At 45.2% G+C, this 18,178-nt stretch overlaps 1 protein-coding gene across 3 annotated transcripts in view; it reads right to left on the reverse strand.

Annotated features, from left to right (window-relative positions):
• The window catches only part of LOC138491479 (ephrin type-A receptor 3-like), a 642,080-nt gene that overhangs the window by 164,776 nt on the left and 459,126 nt on the right, over positions 1-18,178 (reverse strand). For all 3 annotated transcript variants that reach the window (XM_069617996.1, XM_069617995.1, XM_069617997.1), the window contains exon 10: positions 16,682-16,807. In XM_069617996.1, coding sequence (XP_069474097.1) covers positions 16,682-16,807 — 126 coding nt within the window. The remainder of the gene's footprint in view (positions 1-16,681; positions 16,808-18,178) is intronic.

The following is an 18,178-nucleotide window of genomic DNA, read 5'->3' on the forward strand; positions in this document are numbered from 1 at the left end:
GCTTTTGGTTTTTAATTCCAATTGTCGTTTGTTTATTTTTAATTCCATTTATGTTGCTTTTAATACATTTCTTTCATCAAACTTCAATGTGTAGTATCATCTCATTGGTTTCATGCATATCATGATATGGGTTTTGACATTCACTTACACCCATTGTGTGTATGTGAGGGACATGTGTTCATTTACATACTTGCCATTGAGGTTGTATCATGTAATTGGCATTTCTAAGTGGGTGGATGCAATACTTGGGTGGGTGTTTGGCATGTGGAGGCTGCCCATAAGGGCCAGGGATCTAGATTGTGATGACGTGTTGGCTGGGGGGTGGGGGTGCAGGGGGACATGAGTGGGACATGAGTGGGGGCCTGCTGGCAGGTGCCCCGCAATGCTGGGGGGTGGGGGGTATAGGAGGACATGAGTGGGGGCCTGATGGCAGGTGCCCCGCAATGCTGAGGGGTGGGGGTGCAGGGGGCCATGAGTGGGACATGAGTGGGGGCCTGCTGGCAGGTGCCCCGCAATTCTGGGGGGTGGGGGTGCAAGGGGACATGAGTTGGTGATCAGTAGTGCAAGGAGACATGTGCCTTTGCTGGGGGGCATGCCCATGTTGGGTGGGCTGCCTGCGGGACATGACCAGGGATGCAGGGTAGTCCCCTGTGGTGTGGGCTGCCTGCAGGTGCCATGGAGGGTGTACAGGAACACCTGGGAGGACTGCAAAATCACGTGTAGGACTCCCCGGCAGCCCCGAAATACACGTACCCTGCTGAAATCGCGTGTGAAACTTCCCGCGCACCCCAGTAATACACGTACCCTGCTGAAATCGCGTGTGAAACTTCCCGCACACCCTAGTGATACACGTACCCCGCTGAAATTGCGTGTAAAACTTCCCGCGCGCCCCAGTAATACACGTACCCCGCTCGCACAGGGCCAATCACGTGTGAAACTTCCCGCACACCGCAGTAATACACGTACCCTGCTGAAATCGCGTGTGAAACTTCCCGCGCACCCCAGTGATACACGTACCCTGCTGAAATTGCGTGTAAAACTTCCCGCGCACCCCTGAAATACACATACCCAGGCCAATCGCGTGTGAAAACACCTGCGCACCCCTGAAATACACGTAGCCAGGCCAGTCACGTGTGAAAACACACGCGCACCCCTGAAATACACGTACCCCGGCCAATCGCATGTAGAACTTCCCACGCACCCCTGGAATACACGTACACCGCTCCCCCAGGCCCGATCGCGTGTAAAACTTCCCGCGCACCCCTGAAATAAATGTACCCAGGCCAATCGCGTGTGAAAACACCCGCGCACCCCTGAAATACATGTAGCCAGGCCAGTCGCGTTTGAAAACACACGCGCACCCCTGAAATACACGTACCCAGGCCAATCGCGTGTAGAACTTCCTGCGCACCCCTGGAATACACGTACACCGCTCCCCCAGGCCCGATCGCGTGTAAAACTTCCCGCGCACCCCTGAAATACACGTACCCAGCCCGATCGCATGTGAAACTTCCCACGCACCCCAGTAATACACGTACCCTGCTGAAATCGCGTGTGAAACTTCCCGTGCACCCCAGTAATACACGTACCCTGCTGAAATTGCATGTGAAACTTCCCGCGCACCCCTGAAATACACGGACCCAGGCCAATTGCGTGTAAAAAACACCCACGCACCCCTGAAATACACGTACCCAGGCCAGTCGTGTGTGAAAACACACGCACACCCCTGCAATACACATACCCAGGCCAATCCCGTGTAGAACTTCCCGCGCACCCCTGGAATACATGTACACCGCTCCCCAAGGCCCGATCGCATGTAAAACTTCCCGCGCACCCCTGAAATACCCGTACCCAGCCCAATCGCGTGTAAAACTTCCCGCGCACCCCTGAAATACACTTACCCAGGCCAATCGCGTGTGAAACTTCACGCAAACCCCAGTTATAAACGCACCCGCTCGCACAGGCCCTTTCGCGTGTGGAAGTTACCGCGAAACCCGTAATACATGTTCCCCTCTTGGCGTTTGCTGTTTGGCAGTCCGGTAAACTGGTTTTGGGTTGTCGCAGACCTTTGTGCTGGATTGGGGATTTTGATGCCTTTTCCTTGCGCGAGGGTGTTCTTGGGGGCGTAACTGGCGCTGCTGCAGGGTCGCTGCGCCACTCTGCGCCACGGCGGCTGGTTTTGGAGGCTAAAATCCATGAATACACTGTGCGCTGAAATGGATTTTATCGCACGCGGCTGGCGCAGTCTATCGCACGGGAACACTGTGCGCCAGCCGCCTGCGCCACTTTTGTGTGAATTTCCATGAATTACCCTGTCTGTCTCTTCACTTCTCAATTTTCCCTTTATCTTCACTTCTATCTTTCTCCCTTCTTAGCTCCTTCTATCTCCTTCACAATAATGTCTTTCTGCTCTAACACCCCAGAGTGATATGACCTTCATCATGTCTTCTTCTCTGTTTGTAATCATTTGCTTTTTGTTTATCTCTTCATTGTTTCCTGCCCTCCATTCACCTTCTCATTCGCGCCCCTTTTGAAGCCTGCCACCTCACTTCCATCACTGACCCCTTCATTCTATCCTCTTGAACTAATAGTCAGTGCCCTCCTAATGGTGCTCATTTTAACCACCAGGTGTGAAATTATTTCTGTGCTATAGACCACACCCATAGGATTAAATCAATGGGCCTCTTTGTGAGTCCATCGCTAACCCCGCCGGCGCTACCGGAGGGTTTCTATTGACTCCTAAAATGTTACCGGCACCTGACTTCCCGGTACCACCGGGAGATTCCAAGTCCGGTGACCCAGGAAGTCAGGCGTCTGTAAAATGTAAGTCCCCATTCTCATAGAGTCCAAAGGACTCTATGGAAGAGGGGACTTGGAAGCACTGTTCATAACGGTGCCGGCGCTTCTGTGAATGGTCTGCCTATCGTACCCTCTGCACCCGGCAGGGTCAGACTTGTCAGGCACAGCGGCCACGGCAGTCAGACATGGAGTTTGCCAGTCCAGAAACAAGGGTTACCTGCACCCTTTTTTCTTGACCGGCAAACTTGTAGTTAGGCCCATGTGTTGTCTTACTAAAGGGAGGGTCGGGCATTACAATCACAGCCTGTGCTAAGAATTGACTAGACTACAATGACACGCCTGTGCTTACTGATGTCCTCTACTCACTTAAAAGTGACACATGACATCCCTTATTCTTTGCTGTATAAGATTCATAGCTTTGCTCCCCCCAGCCCCCTAACTTTCGGTGCCTTTGTATTGAAATGTAACCCAGCCAGAAAAGAAAATGTTATTGCATTATGGAGCAATTGTTTTTCGCTCATACCTAATGCAGATGCAGTTTTAAATTTGCAAACAATCTAAAAGATAGTGAGATCCTATGCAAATCCTATGCAAATGCAAAAAACTGCCAGTGTCTCCAATGTACTTCACAATGCTGTACATGAATAGGGGCCAGCAAATAAGACACCGATACACAGCTCTGTGAAAGAATTATTGAGACAAGTTTGCCAGACAGGCATTACAAAATCTGCAAACATCACAGACATCAGTCTTCTTCAGGGGCACTGGGCAACACGGTGCATCAAAGATAATGAAGGATTCTTCATTCCTTCCTCTCCCTGCCTGTTGCATGCAGGTGTAATCAGAACATAGACTTTTGAACAGCCTGATTCAAGAACAGGGAGCAAGAGGGGTAACAAGAGGCTCCTAACCTCTGAGCCCCTTGGTTGGAAATGGTGGCACCTAGAGAACATCTGTTCTGCAGAAGATAAGATCACTGATGCAGCCCAGGTACTGCACGGTTTAAAATTTTAAAAAAGGAAAATGTGTTTGCATGTGTTTGTGTGTGTGAGTATTTGCGTGAGTGATTTTATTTGAAAGAGGATGTGAGCATGTCATGACCTGCTTGCGAGTCTCTGCATTGGTTTCCTCTGCTCCACCGATATCTCTCAACTACCCTTCCCCATGCACTGTTCCCCTCCCTCTCTCCTGCACTTGACCAATCTCAATGTCACTGGGCCTAGTAAGATCGTTGCCTTTGTCCTTCCTCTGTTTCCCTTCCCGTGCCTCATCGCGCCTTGAAACACTTGTGTATTGGCGCGTTATAAAATGCTGCATCATCTCATATCATAACTCGACGTGAAACTGTCATTGAGCAATCACACCAACAGTGCCAAACCTTCGTACATCCTTGATACTATTCAAGATAAGATGGACCACAACTGGCTGACCCATAACCAGGGAAAATCGAACTTATGCAGGTGGGAACTAAACATCAATGCTTCAAACTATCCTCATCCCCTTTTATCGAGATCAATAACATCCCGGTCATCTTACTTCCCCAAAGTAAAAATGTGTGGATTCTTTTTCGACCCTCAGATGGCATGCAAGGCCCAGATCAACCAAATATAAGTGTCTTGTACTTATTACATCAGGGAAAAGTAGGACATTCCTTGACCAACAGCACCTTGCCATCATAGCCAGGGCCCTTGTATGGGCAAAGATAGACTACTGCAATGAACACTTCACAGGGATCACAAAAAACAATTATTACGCTTTCAGATTCTACAGAACACAATTGTGAAAATGGTCACAGGTGGCTGAAGGAAAGATCATAATATTATAATAAGAAGGGCACCACTAGTTCGTAGTAATGTGCACAACAATGTAGGGAATTTCAATCTCTATAAAAGTCTTGTTTAATTAAATGGAGCATCCCGGAGGAAAACATCCTATGGCACAAGGATCTAATGAATACAGTCAGGAACGGAGCGTTGCCACTCAGTTAGCCGGGTGCTCTCATATTGCCCTGTAATCAAGTTGCAATAGTTTCTTTGTGATTAAAATCCAATGTTATTCTGCTTCTGGTTATCAAAGTCGGGGATAGTTAATGAATCGTCAGTTCCAGCAAAATGCCCAAATGTCTCTTTAATGTTTTTCTTGAAATGCAGAATCAATAAAGTAAAGTGAAGTAAAATGCCAAGGTGTGCATCTTGGAAGGTTTTTGTGGTATTCCACAGGTGTTCGTTGCCGCCATGATCCCTCCAAACTAACGTTGAGATGTAGATATTTTTCACCTGTGGAATACCGCAAGAACCTGTCCAGATGCACACATTGGCATTTTAATTCAGTGACCAGTCCCGATGATGGATCATTTCCGAAATGCATTGGCTTTCCTAGGACACTTTACTGGATTGAAGACAAGACCATGCCACACCGCTCATTCGTCAACTTCACTGGCTCCCAGTTAAGGACTGCACTACCATCAAAATACTCACCTTTGCACATCGTTGCTTCTATGCAGTACTCCCACCTTATGTACATTTGGTCTTTACGACCCCTCCATTCAATCGCACCCTGCAATCTTGCTCACAGAAACTCTTGGACATTTATAGATGTAAATTGTCTATAGGGGAAGGGGCGCTCCTTGGCTGTAACCGCATCCATAGCCAGGAACTCCCTCACCAAGCATCTTTGGCAGGAGGTGTAGTGATCTAAATACGTATGTTGATGTTCGGTGAGCTGAGAGGTGTCATGGAATCTCGTATTCACATGTGGTTATGTGTTCAGACCAGATACATGGTGTTAGAGTCGTTTTCTCCGCTCTTGGGTTGACAGTGAGTTTGTGCTTACGTGTGATAGGCTGAAGGTTAGGATGTGGCAGATCCTGACATATGGTGCAGAGTTTCTTTGATGGTTATGTTAGTTAGGTAATGTTGTATGCTCTCTTGTAAGCGGTTGTTCTTGGGCAAGGCAGGCGTGAAGTCCTGGTTGGCAGGCAGGACATAAGGGTGTTACGATTGTCTTTTTCAAGTTAGTGTCTGTCTAGAATCATATAGGCAAAGTAGTTCCCTTTGTTTGTTTTAGGCAGGTGGATGTGCAGTGATCTGATTTATATACGTATGTATATGTTCTGTGAGCTGAGAGGCAGCATGGATGTATGGAATGGTATGATGTATGACGAACCTAGTGTGTGGGGATTTCCTGAAGTGACTGTTGTTACACTGGTAGAGAGACCGAGGAACCTGAAGGATGCTTGCTTACCACTCTCCTACATCTGAGCTACACCTGTAACCAAAACCTATTAAAGAGGCATTCCTTTTGTACTATCCAGGTCTGGAGGGGTTCCTGGATCATCATTACATACCTTCTGGCCAGGAGAATACATCATTTGGACACTAATTGTCCTACTCTAACCTACTTGTTCTCGGTCTTCCACCAAGATGTCACCTTTCACACCCTGAGTGCCTTTATGCCCAAGAGTTCTTGTGCTATATAAAAGACCCAACTGCATTGTGATTGACAGAAAAAAGATTTTTTCTTGAATGTGTAAACGCGTGTGTAGTGCCTCGGTGTGTGTGTGTTTCAATGATGCAAGTCAGGACCCTTCCACTCCATGCATTTAGTAGGGAGGAGGCCTTGTCTTGAACCATGGGAGAATTCAGTACTGTCATTATTGGGAAACGCCAAGACAAGTAAGTATTCACTGTGTCCGGGACGCTTAGGCTGCCAGTAAAGGCCATGAACTTATATGGAACAGCCTTCATAGCTGTATATATTTGCATACAGTACAGGCATTACTGCACAGAGCCAATACAATGCTGTGTTTACAGTAGCTGGCAGTAATGCATTGTTGAGCAAAGCCAGCATGGGTGTGTACTTACATCTATAGTACTGCCATTGATTGGCAAAGTCAGGATGAGTGTGTGTTTACAGTGGCATGTAGTGCCAAGATGTCAGGGCTGGCCTTGGCATTATTAAGCAAAACGGGCACTGGCAAGTTCTTGCAGTTACAAACTGGTATCTTCAGGCAAAGCCAAAACATCGACTGAATTTTTGAATTTGTCTACATAACGGTTTACAAATTGTGTCGATTTTGACACATTTATTTCAATTCAAGTGTACTGAAAATTCACCATGTTAAATCATTATGTAAAATAACTTCTTGGTGAGAATACCCCAAACCCGTGTTGATTGTTTTAGGCCCACTCACTATGCTCACACCCCTGTGATAATACTTGCACCCCCACCCCCCCCCCCCCACCACCAATAAAGAAAAAACTCCCGCCACCACTGGCAATCAGTTCATGAGGATATGATTAGGTTGGTAGCATCGACAGATACTTTAATTCCCCCCCCGTACAAAATATTACTTTAGTGTCAGATTAGAAATTGGTAGAACATTATAACCTTTTGCTATGCCCAGTTATGCAGAGATAGAAGTAAACCGGCAACAGGATGTTCTAGCCAAGTCTGGACCTTCCATTAGCATATGGCATTGGTCTTCTCAGAGGATTCCTCATCCATGTCCTCAGACAATGTGACTGTCACATGTCCATGAGGGTTCCATGTGTTAACATCACTGCTAAAATATCGACATAAAAGAATGGCGCCAGTTTTATTGTGGCGATGTTAACCTATGGAACCTGCGGGGGACACCCCCAAAACCTCCAAATTTGATTAAAGGGAGAGGGGGACAACCCTGCAACCCCAGCTCCCATTTACCCCATAAATTACCCTCACCAATGATATCGCCTATGGCCATTGCCGACTACCATATATATGGCGATATTATTGGTGGGGATAATATTACCTGATACCTCCATAGGGCAATGTACATGTGCATCATTGTCAGATGAACTATTTACACACAAGGAAACTGGTCGACTAGGTGATTGGGTAGGGTCAGAAATAACCTATTTGGGCCATCTGGACTTTAAACGAGAGTGCCCACAGATTAACCTTACAATGCATGGTAGCATTGAGTGTAAAGTGTGGACACTGTGGCCCTGAGTCATGGAATTATGTGCCTGTAAAACTGGGATTTGCATGCCATTCTGATCGCAAGTCCCCATTCGTCCAACTAAATCTGCGGACAGAATGACACGCAAATCCCTGTTTTACACACAAATTATTCCAGGAATAAGGGCCTGTAGCTCTAGTAGTAGATTGTGGTGCATAGGATCCTGCACTGACATGAACAATTCTTGAATGTAAATTGATGTTTGGAAGAATTAACTGTTTGCCCATCTGCAATCTTTATAATGAGAAAACGGGTTATTTGCCAAATTTCGGTAATCAAAAAACTGAATAAGGTCCCCAAATATAGGGGGCCTCATTACGACCCTGGCGGTAAGGGGTTAACGCCAGCGTTAGCTGCGCCGACCCCTTACCGCCAACTACGAGGTCCCTTAGCGCCATGGCGCTTTTAACACCTGCTTTTAGCAGGTGTTAAAATCCATGGCGCTAAGGGACCATGGAGTTAATTACGCCACCGTAATTTACGGTGGCGTAATTAACGCCTTCCCCACTCCCATTATGCCCTATGGGGCAAAAATGGGAATGGGGAAGGGTAAATGGGGATTGGGGACTTACCGCCCCGCCGACCTCGGAATGGGGTGGTAAGTCCGCCAACCACCATGGCGTAAACGTAGTTTACGCCATGGTGGTAAAGTCACGGCCCAGGCGGTAACTTACCGCCTGGGTCGTAATGAGGCCCAGGGTCATCTAAGAGAGAGATGGAGAGGGGGCTGTAGGTGTCATTTTCAAAATGCATACTGGTGACGATTTGGTTCCTGTTAAACGCTACAGTGAGGCCGCTTGGTGAAGATTGCAGTTTCACAGTTTTTGTTTAAGGCTGCCCGCGACAGCAACAGTAAGAGTTTTTGGAAGACCATGTCGAAGAATTCCAATGCTCTTGATTTGGGCTCCCGTGAAGCACCTGATGTGCACAAGATTGGTTGGGCCCTTATACCGCTTTATACAGTGTTCATAGTAATGTTAGCAATGTCACCAACACTGAATCTGGTAGTTCTTTTCTGGAATTCTTCTCCAGTAAGGAAGTAGAATCAGGGATTGGCCATCAGAAAAATCTTAAGGCACCTGGGGCCGATATAGTGGCAAAAGATCTCGCACACAACTCTATGCTCCCTTCCTCACACAGGCTTGTACTGCTATGCTGTCCATTGGCTTCTTTCTGCAGAGCTGGAAAGTGGGAACTATTGTCTCTATTTTTAAAAAGGGGGATAAATCAATCCCATCCAGCTATCGCCCAATTACACATTTGGTCGGAACAACTAAATTATTATCGGGTGTCATTATGAGGAGGCTGGAGGACTGGGACCTTAATAACAATATTCTGTCTGACACTCAGCTGGCATTTAGGCCTGGACTGGGGACAGTTAATCAGTGTGTTAACCTTTCCCAGATTATATCGAAGTATGTCACCATCCTGGGGATTCCCATCTACATGGCCTTTATGGACTTAAGCTCTGCTTTTGACCACTTAGATAGGATCCTTCTTCAGAGATCGCTGGATGAGATGGGTGTCCCTCGTCACCTGCTGCGAGTCTTAGAATCTCTCCATGTTGACATCAGAGTACAAATTTGCTATGGAAATGACGGTGAGGTCAGTGCCATTATAGCATTAAAGAAGGGAGTCCAATAGGGCTGTGTACTCGCCCCTTTGCTTTTGATTTTTTGTGCGAATCGTCTCACAACCCATTTGGAACAATTTGGCATGGATGGTTTACATTCAGAAGGAAGAACGTTTCTGGAGTTATGCCGACGATGCCACTCTGTTAGCTACAACACCCAAGTCCTTGCAGATTTTAGTAGATGGCTATGTGAATTTTATGACCCATCTGGGACTTAAGGTGAACAAAGAAATAATGCTGAAATGGTGTTATGTGCTTCTCATCTGGTAGGCACCATGAGCTGAGGGTTCATCTGCAGGATCACAAGCTGTCTTTTTGTAAGCACTTAAAATATCTGTGGATGACATTTCAACAGCCGGCTCATATTGAAGAATAATATATATGCAAAGAGATTAAAAATGAAACAGGCTTTTTTTTTTTTTAGATATGTGAACATGTTACATGATTCATGAGTGTCACATTTGCTCACAGCCTATAAGGGGCTAGAGGTGGGTACTGATGGCCGTGAACCATGAGGCAAGGGGAATCTTACTGGGCTTCAGACAGAGCAAACCGGTTTCCTTTCCCAACTTTTGAAGGTGCCCACAACTACGTCCTACATTAAGGGGCTGATATATGGAATTGTTTGCACCGAAAAACAGGGATTTGTGCGCCATTCTGACCACAAATCCCTGTTTAACAAAAGGGGATTTGCGGGCAGAATGGCGCACAAATCCCTGTTTTTCGGCGCAAATAATTCCATGAATCAGCCCCTAAACATCTAGAGACGGGGCAGGTTTTTATTATCCACGCGCTGCGGTTGAAACACGTTTTATTCAGGTATTCTCTGTGGTGTGCGGATGTTGATTGCTTGAAAATATCTCTTCTGCAGCATATGTTAACTCTTCACAATTATCAAATAATTGAGTGACTGGCACATATTAAATCGACTTTAAGTTCGTGGACTTAGGATCTTATTTTAACAATCCCCCGAGCAACGCCACGGTTCCCATCTCAGCATTAAAATCACCGCTGCTGGCAGCACACTGGGACAATAAGAGAGATGATCACAGTCTTAATGGGTCTATAAAGCAATGCCATCTCCTGGTTTCTCTGTCCGATGGGACGGCCCCATATCTTCACTTGGTTATGAATCCATATCACAAGTCACTATTGACCCATGCCGGGTTTAATGCTGTACATGTTAAAGCAGTAACCATGAGATGGTATACCATGTCCTCCACCAGTGCTGCCTATTTTTGCGCTGCTGTTGAAATATTGGCCCATTTAGTGATCTTTTGACTTCCATACAATCATCTGCGCAAATATTCCCTTTACGAATCTTGGAAGGGCTCAGACTATAGGCAATTGTGCCCTGCTTTTTTTACTTTTATTATCAGCTAAAGATGTCACCAGTGCCTTTAAATGTGTGTGGTTTTTTGTAACTCTCCTTTGAAAAGAGTAGTTACACTTGATGGATTACGCATGATGCTGACTGATTGTTACATGATTGCTACGGAGTTTTTTGTGATGAATTTGTGCGTTTGTATTCCTAAAGTTGTGATTTTATGGTGATGTATATGTGTTTTTATGTTTATATAAATGTATGTTTTATGGATTTAATTTATATACAAAATAAAATATTTACTGTGCATTAATATGAGCCACTGACAGTGGTTCCCCAATGATTATCGTGTATTATGTTTTCATTCATCTGGTGAAAGCATGTTTTGAAAGCCGTACTACTCTTGTGCCGGCAGCAATGTCTAAGGGCCTCATTAGACGGTAGGCGGAGGACCAAGGTGTTATTAGCATCTTGGTCCATGCCGGTAAAATACTGGCACCGCCTTGGAGGAAAGGGGAATTACCGCCCTATTCCAAGGTTGGCGGGGCGGTAATTCCCCCTTCCCCCATTGCCCTTCCCCATTCCCATTTTTGCCCCATAGGGCTCTATGGGAATGGGGAAGGCGCTAATTACGGTGCCGCAAATTGCGGTACCGTAATTAGCACCCTGGTCCCTTTGCGGGTTGGTTTTTAACGCCTGCTAAACAGCAGGCGTTAAAGTACCAACCCGCAAAGGGACCTCGTAGTAAGGCGGTAAGGGTTTACCGGTAACGGTGCCCTTACCGGTACCGGTAAACCCTTACCGCACTACGTGTAATGAGGCCCTATGTGTGGACTAGCAGTGCTGCCACCAACAACAGTCGCTGCAGCCCCAGTGTTTGGGATCCAGGGCGAATCATGGAATGCATAGATTGATCAAGTACCAGATCTGGCAGGTGAGCTCTGCAAAGAGGTCCAAAGGACTGTGGGTAAATAATGGGATAATCAGACCACCATTCAGGGTTGGACTGGGACATAAAAGTGTCTCTGGCACCAATGAAAAAGTGGCCCACGGTTGCAAATGGCAATTCATTCCTTTTGCGACAGACCGATTGAATAGTACCCAAGCGTGAGTTTTTAAAAAATAAAATATGCTACAAATTGTGCAATTTAAAGAATAGTTATTCAGCAACAATGGTCAAAACTACTCGCGGCATAGTGAAGGGACTCATCAAACTGGCCCACATAAGCCAAAAAAGTGGGCCACTTTGAACCCAAAACCTGGACCACACTAGAAATGTGTGTTTTTTGGTTTGGGCATTGCCCTACTGCCCTATAGTCCAGTCTGTGCCTGCTAGCATTCCCTTTGACCAAAAAGGACAGGACTGAAAAGACTAATACATGCATGCACATTGACATATGCCTCCAGACAGCCCCTGCCCCCAATAACTAGAAAAGGGTATGGCTGAGGGAATTCAACTTTTAAAAAGTTCTGGCTTTCTGTATTTGCAATCAGTGTGACTTCCAAACATTCCTATGGGCTGAGAGTTGGAATGCACACTTCACATTGCAGGTTGTGCACACGTTCACCTTTGCACTCAGTGAGCCTCTCTGTACGCTTTTGCCCGGAGGGTCACTGGTGACCTTCACAGGCTCCAAGTCATATGGATCCAGGGGGCTCGAGTCCCTGAATAGTTAATACTCTGGGACCTGGAGGGGCAATTGTAGCCAGGCTTGAATCGACAGAAGAAAGCTCTACACCAGTTTAAGCTTTCCTACGGGCGTGGCGTGGAGCAGGGCATCCTTTTGCTAGAGCAGTGAGTAGCTTTTACTAGAAGGTCCACTTGGTCGACACCTTACTTAAAAATGTGTGATCCTGGGCTATCAGTTCATCTTAGTGCACACTATCTGACAAAAGTGGGAGTCCCTGGAAGTCGCTAGATGCAATTCTGTTTGCAGTGTGCACGTTTAAAATAGAATAAAAAAGCTCACTCACGGTTTACTAGGATATAATGTACAATGACAACACCACAAATTATGGTTTTGGGATAATGAAAAGGTTGTCCTTGTTAGATTGCATTTGCCATGCAAAGGAATATTTGGTATTTCCAATTATCTGGGTCACTCTAGGGATCTTTCCTACAGTGGCTGTTGCTATTAGTTGTGAGCAGTTTCAGCTAAGAGAAACTAATACATTCATTCACATATTTGTTTTATTAATACATTGTTTTATTGTTTATTGGTTTACAATTAAAACCTTTCACAGCTACATATACATATTACATACTGCAAACCTTAATTACAAAAACATTACCACAATCCCAATAAATTAAACTAAATTCAATTATAGAACATTATCAAAAGCAAACAATTCATACACCTTATTAAAATTAAATGTTAAAATACCACATTCTCCACAAATACATTCATCCATTTAAATTTATGACATTTGCAGGGAGTCGTTGTTTTTCGGCCAAATAACCCAAAAAGTCCTTTAGAAAGTCAATTAGGGAAATTGACAGTGACAATTTCCCTCCCAGCATAACACACTCCCCCAGACGATCCCCCATGATCGAACCAACAAATGAAGAAACTTTCCTAAGTGCCCAATACAGTTCTGAACCGGGGAACTCAAGTATTTGATGTCTGAGAGTTTCCATCTGCTGTAATCTACATAACTCCCAAGTTTTTTTTCATTTTTTTCAGGGTGTAAACCAATTCGATGCCCCAACAGCTCTAACGCAAGGAGACAATGGCCCTCATTAGGACCTTGGCGGAGGACCATGGCGCTATTAGCACCATGGTCCATGGCGCTAAATTGCCAACTCCGCCATGGTGGTTGGCGGACTTACCGCCCCATTCCGACCTTGGCGGGGCGGTAAGTCCCCAATCCCCATTTACCCTTCCCCATTCCCATTTTTGCCCCATAGGGCATAATGGGAGTGGGGAAGGCGTTAATTACGCCACCGTAAATTACGGTGGCGTAATTAACAACAAGGTCCCTTAGCGCCATGGATTTTAACACCTGCTAAAAGCAGGTGTTATATCCGCCATGCCGCTAAGGGAACTCGTACTCAGGCGGTAAGGGTCGGCGATGTTTACGCCGGCGTAAACCCCTTACCGCCTGGGTCGTAATGAGGGCCCATGTAATCTAAATTTCAAGAACCTTTTACGATATTCACTAGAGGGTGATTTTACAAATTAGGTCAATTAGGTGCTTTAAGGGTGCTCGAAGACCCTTAAAGCACCTACTGAGGTCAAAGGAAATTCTCTCTACATTTTTACATGTAGAATCATTTCCTAATTCACAATCTGATCCGTATCAATTAGTGTCTATTTTAGCAATGGTTTCTCTGAGCCCTGATCAATCAAAGCCTCCAGTAAAATCTGCTCACATGATTTCATTTAGCTTTTCATAAAGCCTTAAAAACATATCTTTTCTGAGCTGCTTATTGCAGGGCCATATTGTTTTGTTCGGCCTATGGCTTTCCCTCTCTAGCGCCGTTATGCTCCGGCGACCGTGCACTCTACAAGTAAAAATAACATAACATAACATTTCACTCAATGTGCGCTCTGTATTTTCCTCGAAAATCATACTTACAGTATGTGTTGCCTGAAAAGAAGCTATTGACTATAGTTATATTGTAATTAATGAGTAAAATGCTTGAAGACTGCAACCAAACAATACATGCGTTTGCCGCTGCAAAATCTAGACAATGGTACTTTGGATAATGAACATGTATACATGAGATAATGAACAATGGACGTGAATTATTTGTTGCACTGTTGTCTACTTTGATGTGTCTGCACATGAGCGCTACGATAACACGTCTATAAAACCAGGTTTTGTTCATGACAATGACTTTATAAAGTATGGGCAGGGGTAGCAATGCAGTTTGCCATATCGGGCACATTTTACTGGTTTGCCCTGGGTGGTGCATTCCCAAGAAACTGCCTTGGAAGGAGTGTACACAGTGAAGGAGGGAGAGGAATGTGCTCTCTTTAAGCAGCAAGGACACTTTCTGGGGGCCAAATTGTTGGTTACCAGTCAGTTTAGCCCACAGAGGTCTAAGGGTGATGGGTGAAATTAAAAACGTGGCATGGACGCATGCCGTGGCTTCCGTTTCTGTGAACATGGCTGCCATGCAAATGGAATCCAGGGATCCAGGAAGAGCCCCATTTCCATTTCTATAGCATGGGCGAACTGTGGTGAGAGTGAGGGGACTGGACTTTATAAATGGGGCCTGCAGAGTGCAGCGCCAGTCCCAGGTATGGATGTGGGCGGCAGTGGACAGCTAGCAGGAATATAGCTGTGAGGTCCGGCGTCAAGCTCAGCACTAGGGTATACGGCCCTGGCCAGAAGCTTCCAACATGGGCTTGCATCATTGAATCAGATTAGCCAGCACAGATGGACCAGGTGCCAATAACACATGAAGTCTCCCAGATTGCCCTGCATGTTTGATGATGCCACATCACTGCCTGGGACTGACCAATAAATGTGTTAAGTTGAACCCCATGGCAACCCTTCAAAACCATACAAAAAGGTACGTATTTAGGGATTCAATAAGACCTTGAAAATGTTCTATGAGCCAAACAAGGTCTGTGAATGGGGAAACCCTGTGTGGCCTTCTGATGTTCTGCACTCTTTGCTTGCAACAATCCTTTACACCATTGCACTCTAACTTGGGTAGCTCCATGATGTGTTCAAAGTCCAAACGAGGTTCACTGGCAACCTGATGCTGAAGCTTGTCAATCACACTGCAGCCCAGCCTAGACACAAACCGAGCTCACCACTGTCCAGGTAGCGGATGGTTTGCAGTCAGACTGCTTTTTAAAGATTGAGCGTTTGCAGGTCAACGGTTCTTGTGATTTGTTATCATGTTAAAAGTTACTGTTCACCCCTGTGATTATCATCAATGTTGCTTATTTCGGGGGGGGATTTTTAAATTCTATTACATAGACTTTTTAACTGATTTTAATCTTGTTTGGCGATGACTGAATCACAGTTAAATAAAATTAATTGTTGAAGCTGGGCAGTCCTAAATTAACTTTAAAGCGATAAATAACATTGGGGCACACTGTACTTTGAGTCATTATTCCCAATCTCCTTCTGTCCCAAGGAACTTACCTTTTTGTTGTCACTGGTTATGTACAGGGTTGTCAAAGGGGGACACCCTTGCAAGTAAAGGGCACAATTATGAAGCCAGAGGATTGTGTGCTAAGACCTGGATCATTCCACATGTGCCCCTGATTTGGTGAGATTTCTAACATGTCAACAGACATTGAATGCACAAACTAGTATCAAAGAAATGCTATTCAAGGTAACCCATAGTGCAATTATCACAAATACAATATGCATTCCACTGGCACCCCAAAAAAGCAGAGAAGGTGCAGTAACAGAAATGCGCAGCTTGGCCTCCAGATTAATTGAGCATGAGAAGATCTTCCATAGGTGGTTGAGGGGAAAGTGTATATTGTTCAGGCATATCCAGTCGATTGGATCACCCCGCAATGCTCAGCTCCAAAGATATCGGAACTTGGCAGTAATCAGTACATTGTGGCCAAAGAGAATGCCAGAAGCTGGGTAATTATATCTCACTCATGCATTGTACGATAGATACTTGGATCGGGGAAAAGGCTCCAGAGATCGGTTAACCGGTCAAAGCCATCTTCTACGATCCTTTCCCACAATACTAAAGACCTGCAGTGGATCGGTGGTAGATGTTAAGAGTAATTGATGTGACAGATACCTTCCACAGTAGTATGTCTAGCACATGGTGCCTATTACACTACCATGTTCTTACTATGTGTAAGCTCTACACCTTCAATTCTGTGCATTTATTGTATCTCAGTGTGTTCATGTATATATATTGTTTTTATGGTTTGAGGGTTTGAAAAATAAATAAATATAAAATACATTTGAAAAATACCTCAGGCCCACTCACCTGCACCGATCACTCGCTCGATGCGAATAGAGGAGGCATCGATTTCCTTGGCAAAGTCACGAATGGCCTGATTGGGGTCCTCGTAGGTGTGCGGGTGGATGTAGGTTTTACTTCCCGGCAACTTCACTAAGGAAAGAACCAGAGAGTCATGGGATGAATGCATCGGGGCATCAGCAGACAAAGTGTTAATCTCCTGTCTATGCCCTGTTGTATGCCGATTGTGGGCTTTCTGTCCAAACGTCGCGGAACACATGACACGAAAGTGAATTACCCCGTCACCAAGCCAGCAAGCATCATGGCTGAGTTGGCCCAGAGTCAATTGTGAATCAACAAAGTCAGAAAGATGTTCATATGTATATATAATGCATCCAAAAAGCTTACGCAACTTCACTATTGCCCGATTAGAATCCTAAGAACAGTTATTTTAGCCTGCCTTATACAACATTCAGGAAGACACTAAGGGACAGATTAATGGAATATTTGCACGGTTCAAAGTGACTTTGCACTGCCGACACCTGATTCATGGAACTGTGAAAAGTGTATTTGTGCAGTGCAAAGTCAGTGCAAAGTCATTTTGTACTGCAAAATAAGCACTTGCACTGACTTTGGGCTGCAAAAATACACTTTACACAGTTCCATGAATCAAGAGTTGTGTCGGCAGTGCAAAGTCACTTTTTAGCCATGCAAAGTCACTTTGAACCATGCAAATATTCCATGAATCGGGCTAACCATTCTTACATCATCCTCTTATATTATCGAATCTGGTCCCTTTTTGCTTGTAGCTCCTGCTCTATGAAGCAACCTGTGGAATATGGATCCCCTCCTAACAGATTCCCTGTTTCCTTTCCGTTGTAGCGCTTCACAAAAATCCTAAATAAATACATACGATATTGCATTCCGACCACTCAGTAGTTCCCCAATGGACATATCATTGAGAGAATCAGGGTAGGGGGATTCATTGAGATGAGTTTGTATCTGATTGCACATGAACTGGTTGCCTTTAAGTAATCGTACGTGTCCCTTGCCCTTATCCTGATCCAGGATTTCCTTAATCACCAATGCTCCATAAAGCCTAGTCGTCTTGCCTTTCAAAAGTTAAAACACCTTTGCTTTATAAATAGATTTTTTTGTGCTCCACACATGTTCTCTTAGCTCAGCGGCGTACTGTGTTGCTTTTTTCAAGTCATGACCGTCACACCTCTACACCATTTGCCGGAGACAATCTTCGCGGAGCAGGAGTGCGGATTCAAAGGATCTGCCAGAATGTGGAATAGTGAAAAGGAGTCTGTGCTCAGACACAATTGCAACACCTCAACATTGCCAAGATTCCCTAATGTTCTCGGAGTCTTGCTGCATTTTGGCTCCACTTTGCTGATTACCTACTTTTCCGAATGTAAAAAAGAGTTGTTGGAGTCAGCTTACTTATGCTCAGGTGCCACCATCATATATAATATAAAGTGGTCTTATATGTCTTGTCACGGGAGGATAGCTCAGGGG

Source organism: Ambystoma mexicanum, chromosome 10 (assembly GCF_040938575.1).
Source record: "Ambystoma mexicanum isolate Mex_15411 chromosome 10, UKY_AmexF1_1, whole genome shotgun sequence".
In the NCBI taxonomy this organism is placed as follows: domain Eukaryota; kingdom Metazoa; phylum Chordata; class Amphibia; order Caudata; family Ambystomatidae; genus Ambystoma; species Ambystoma mexicanum.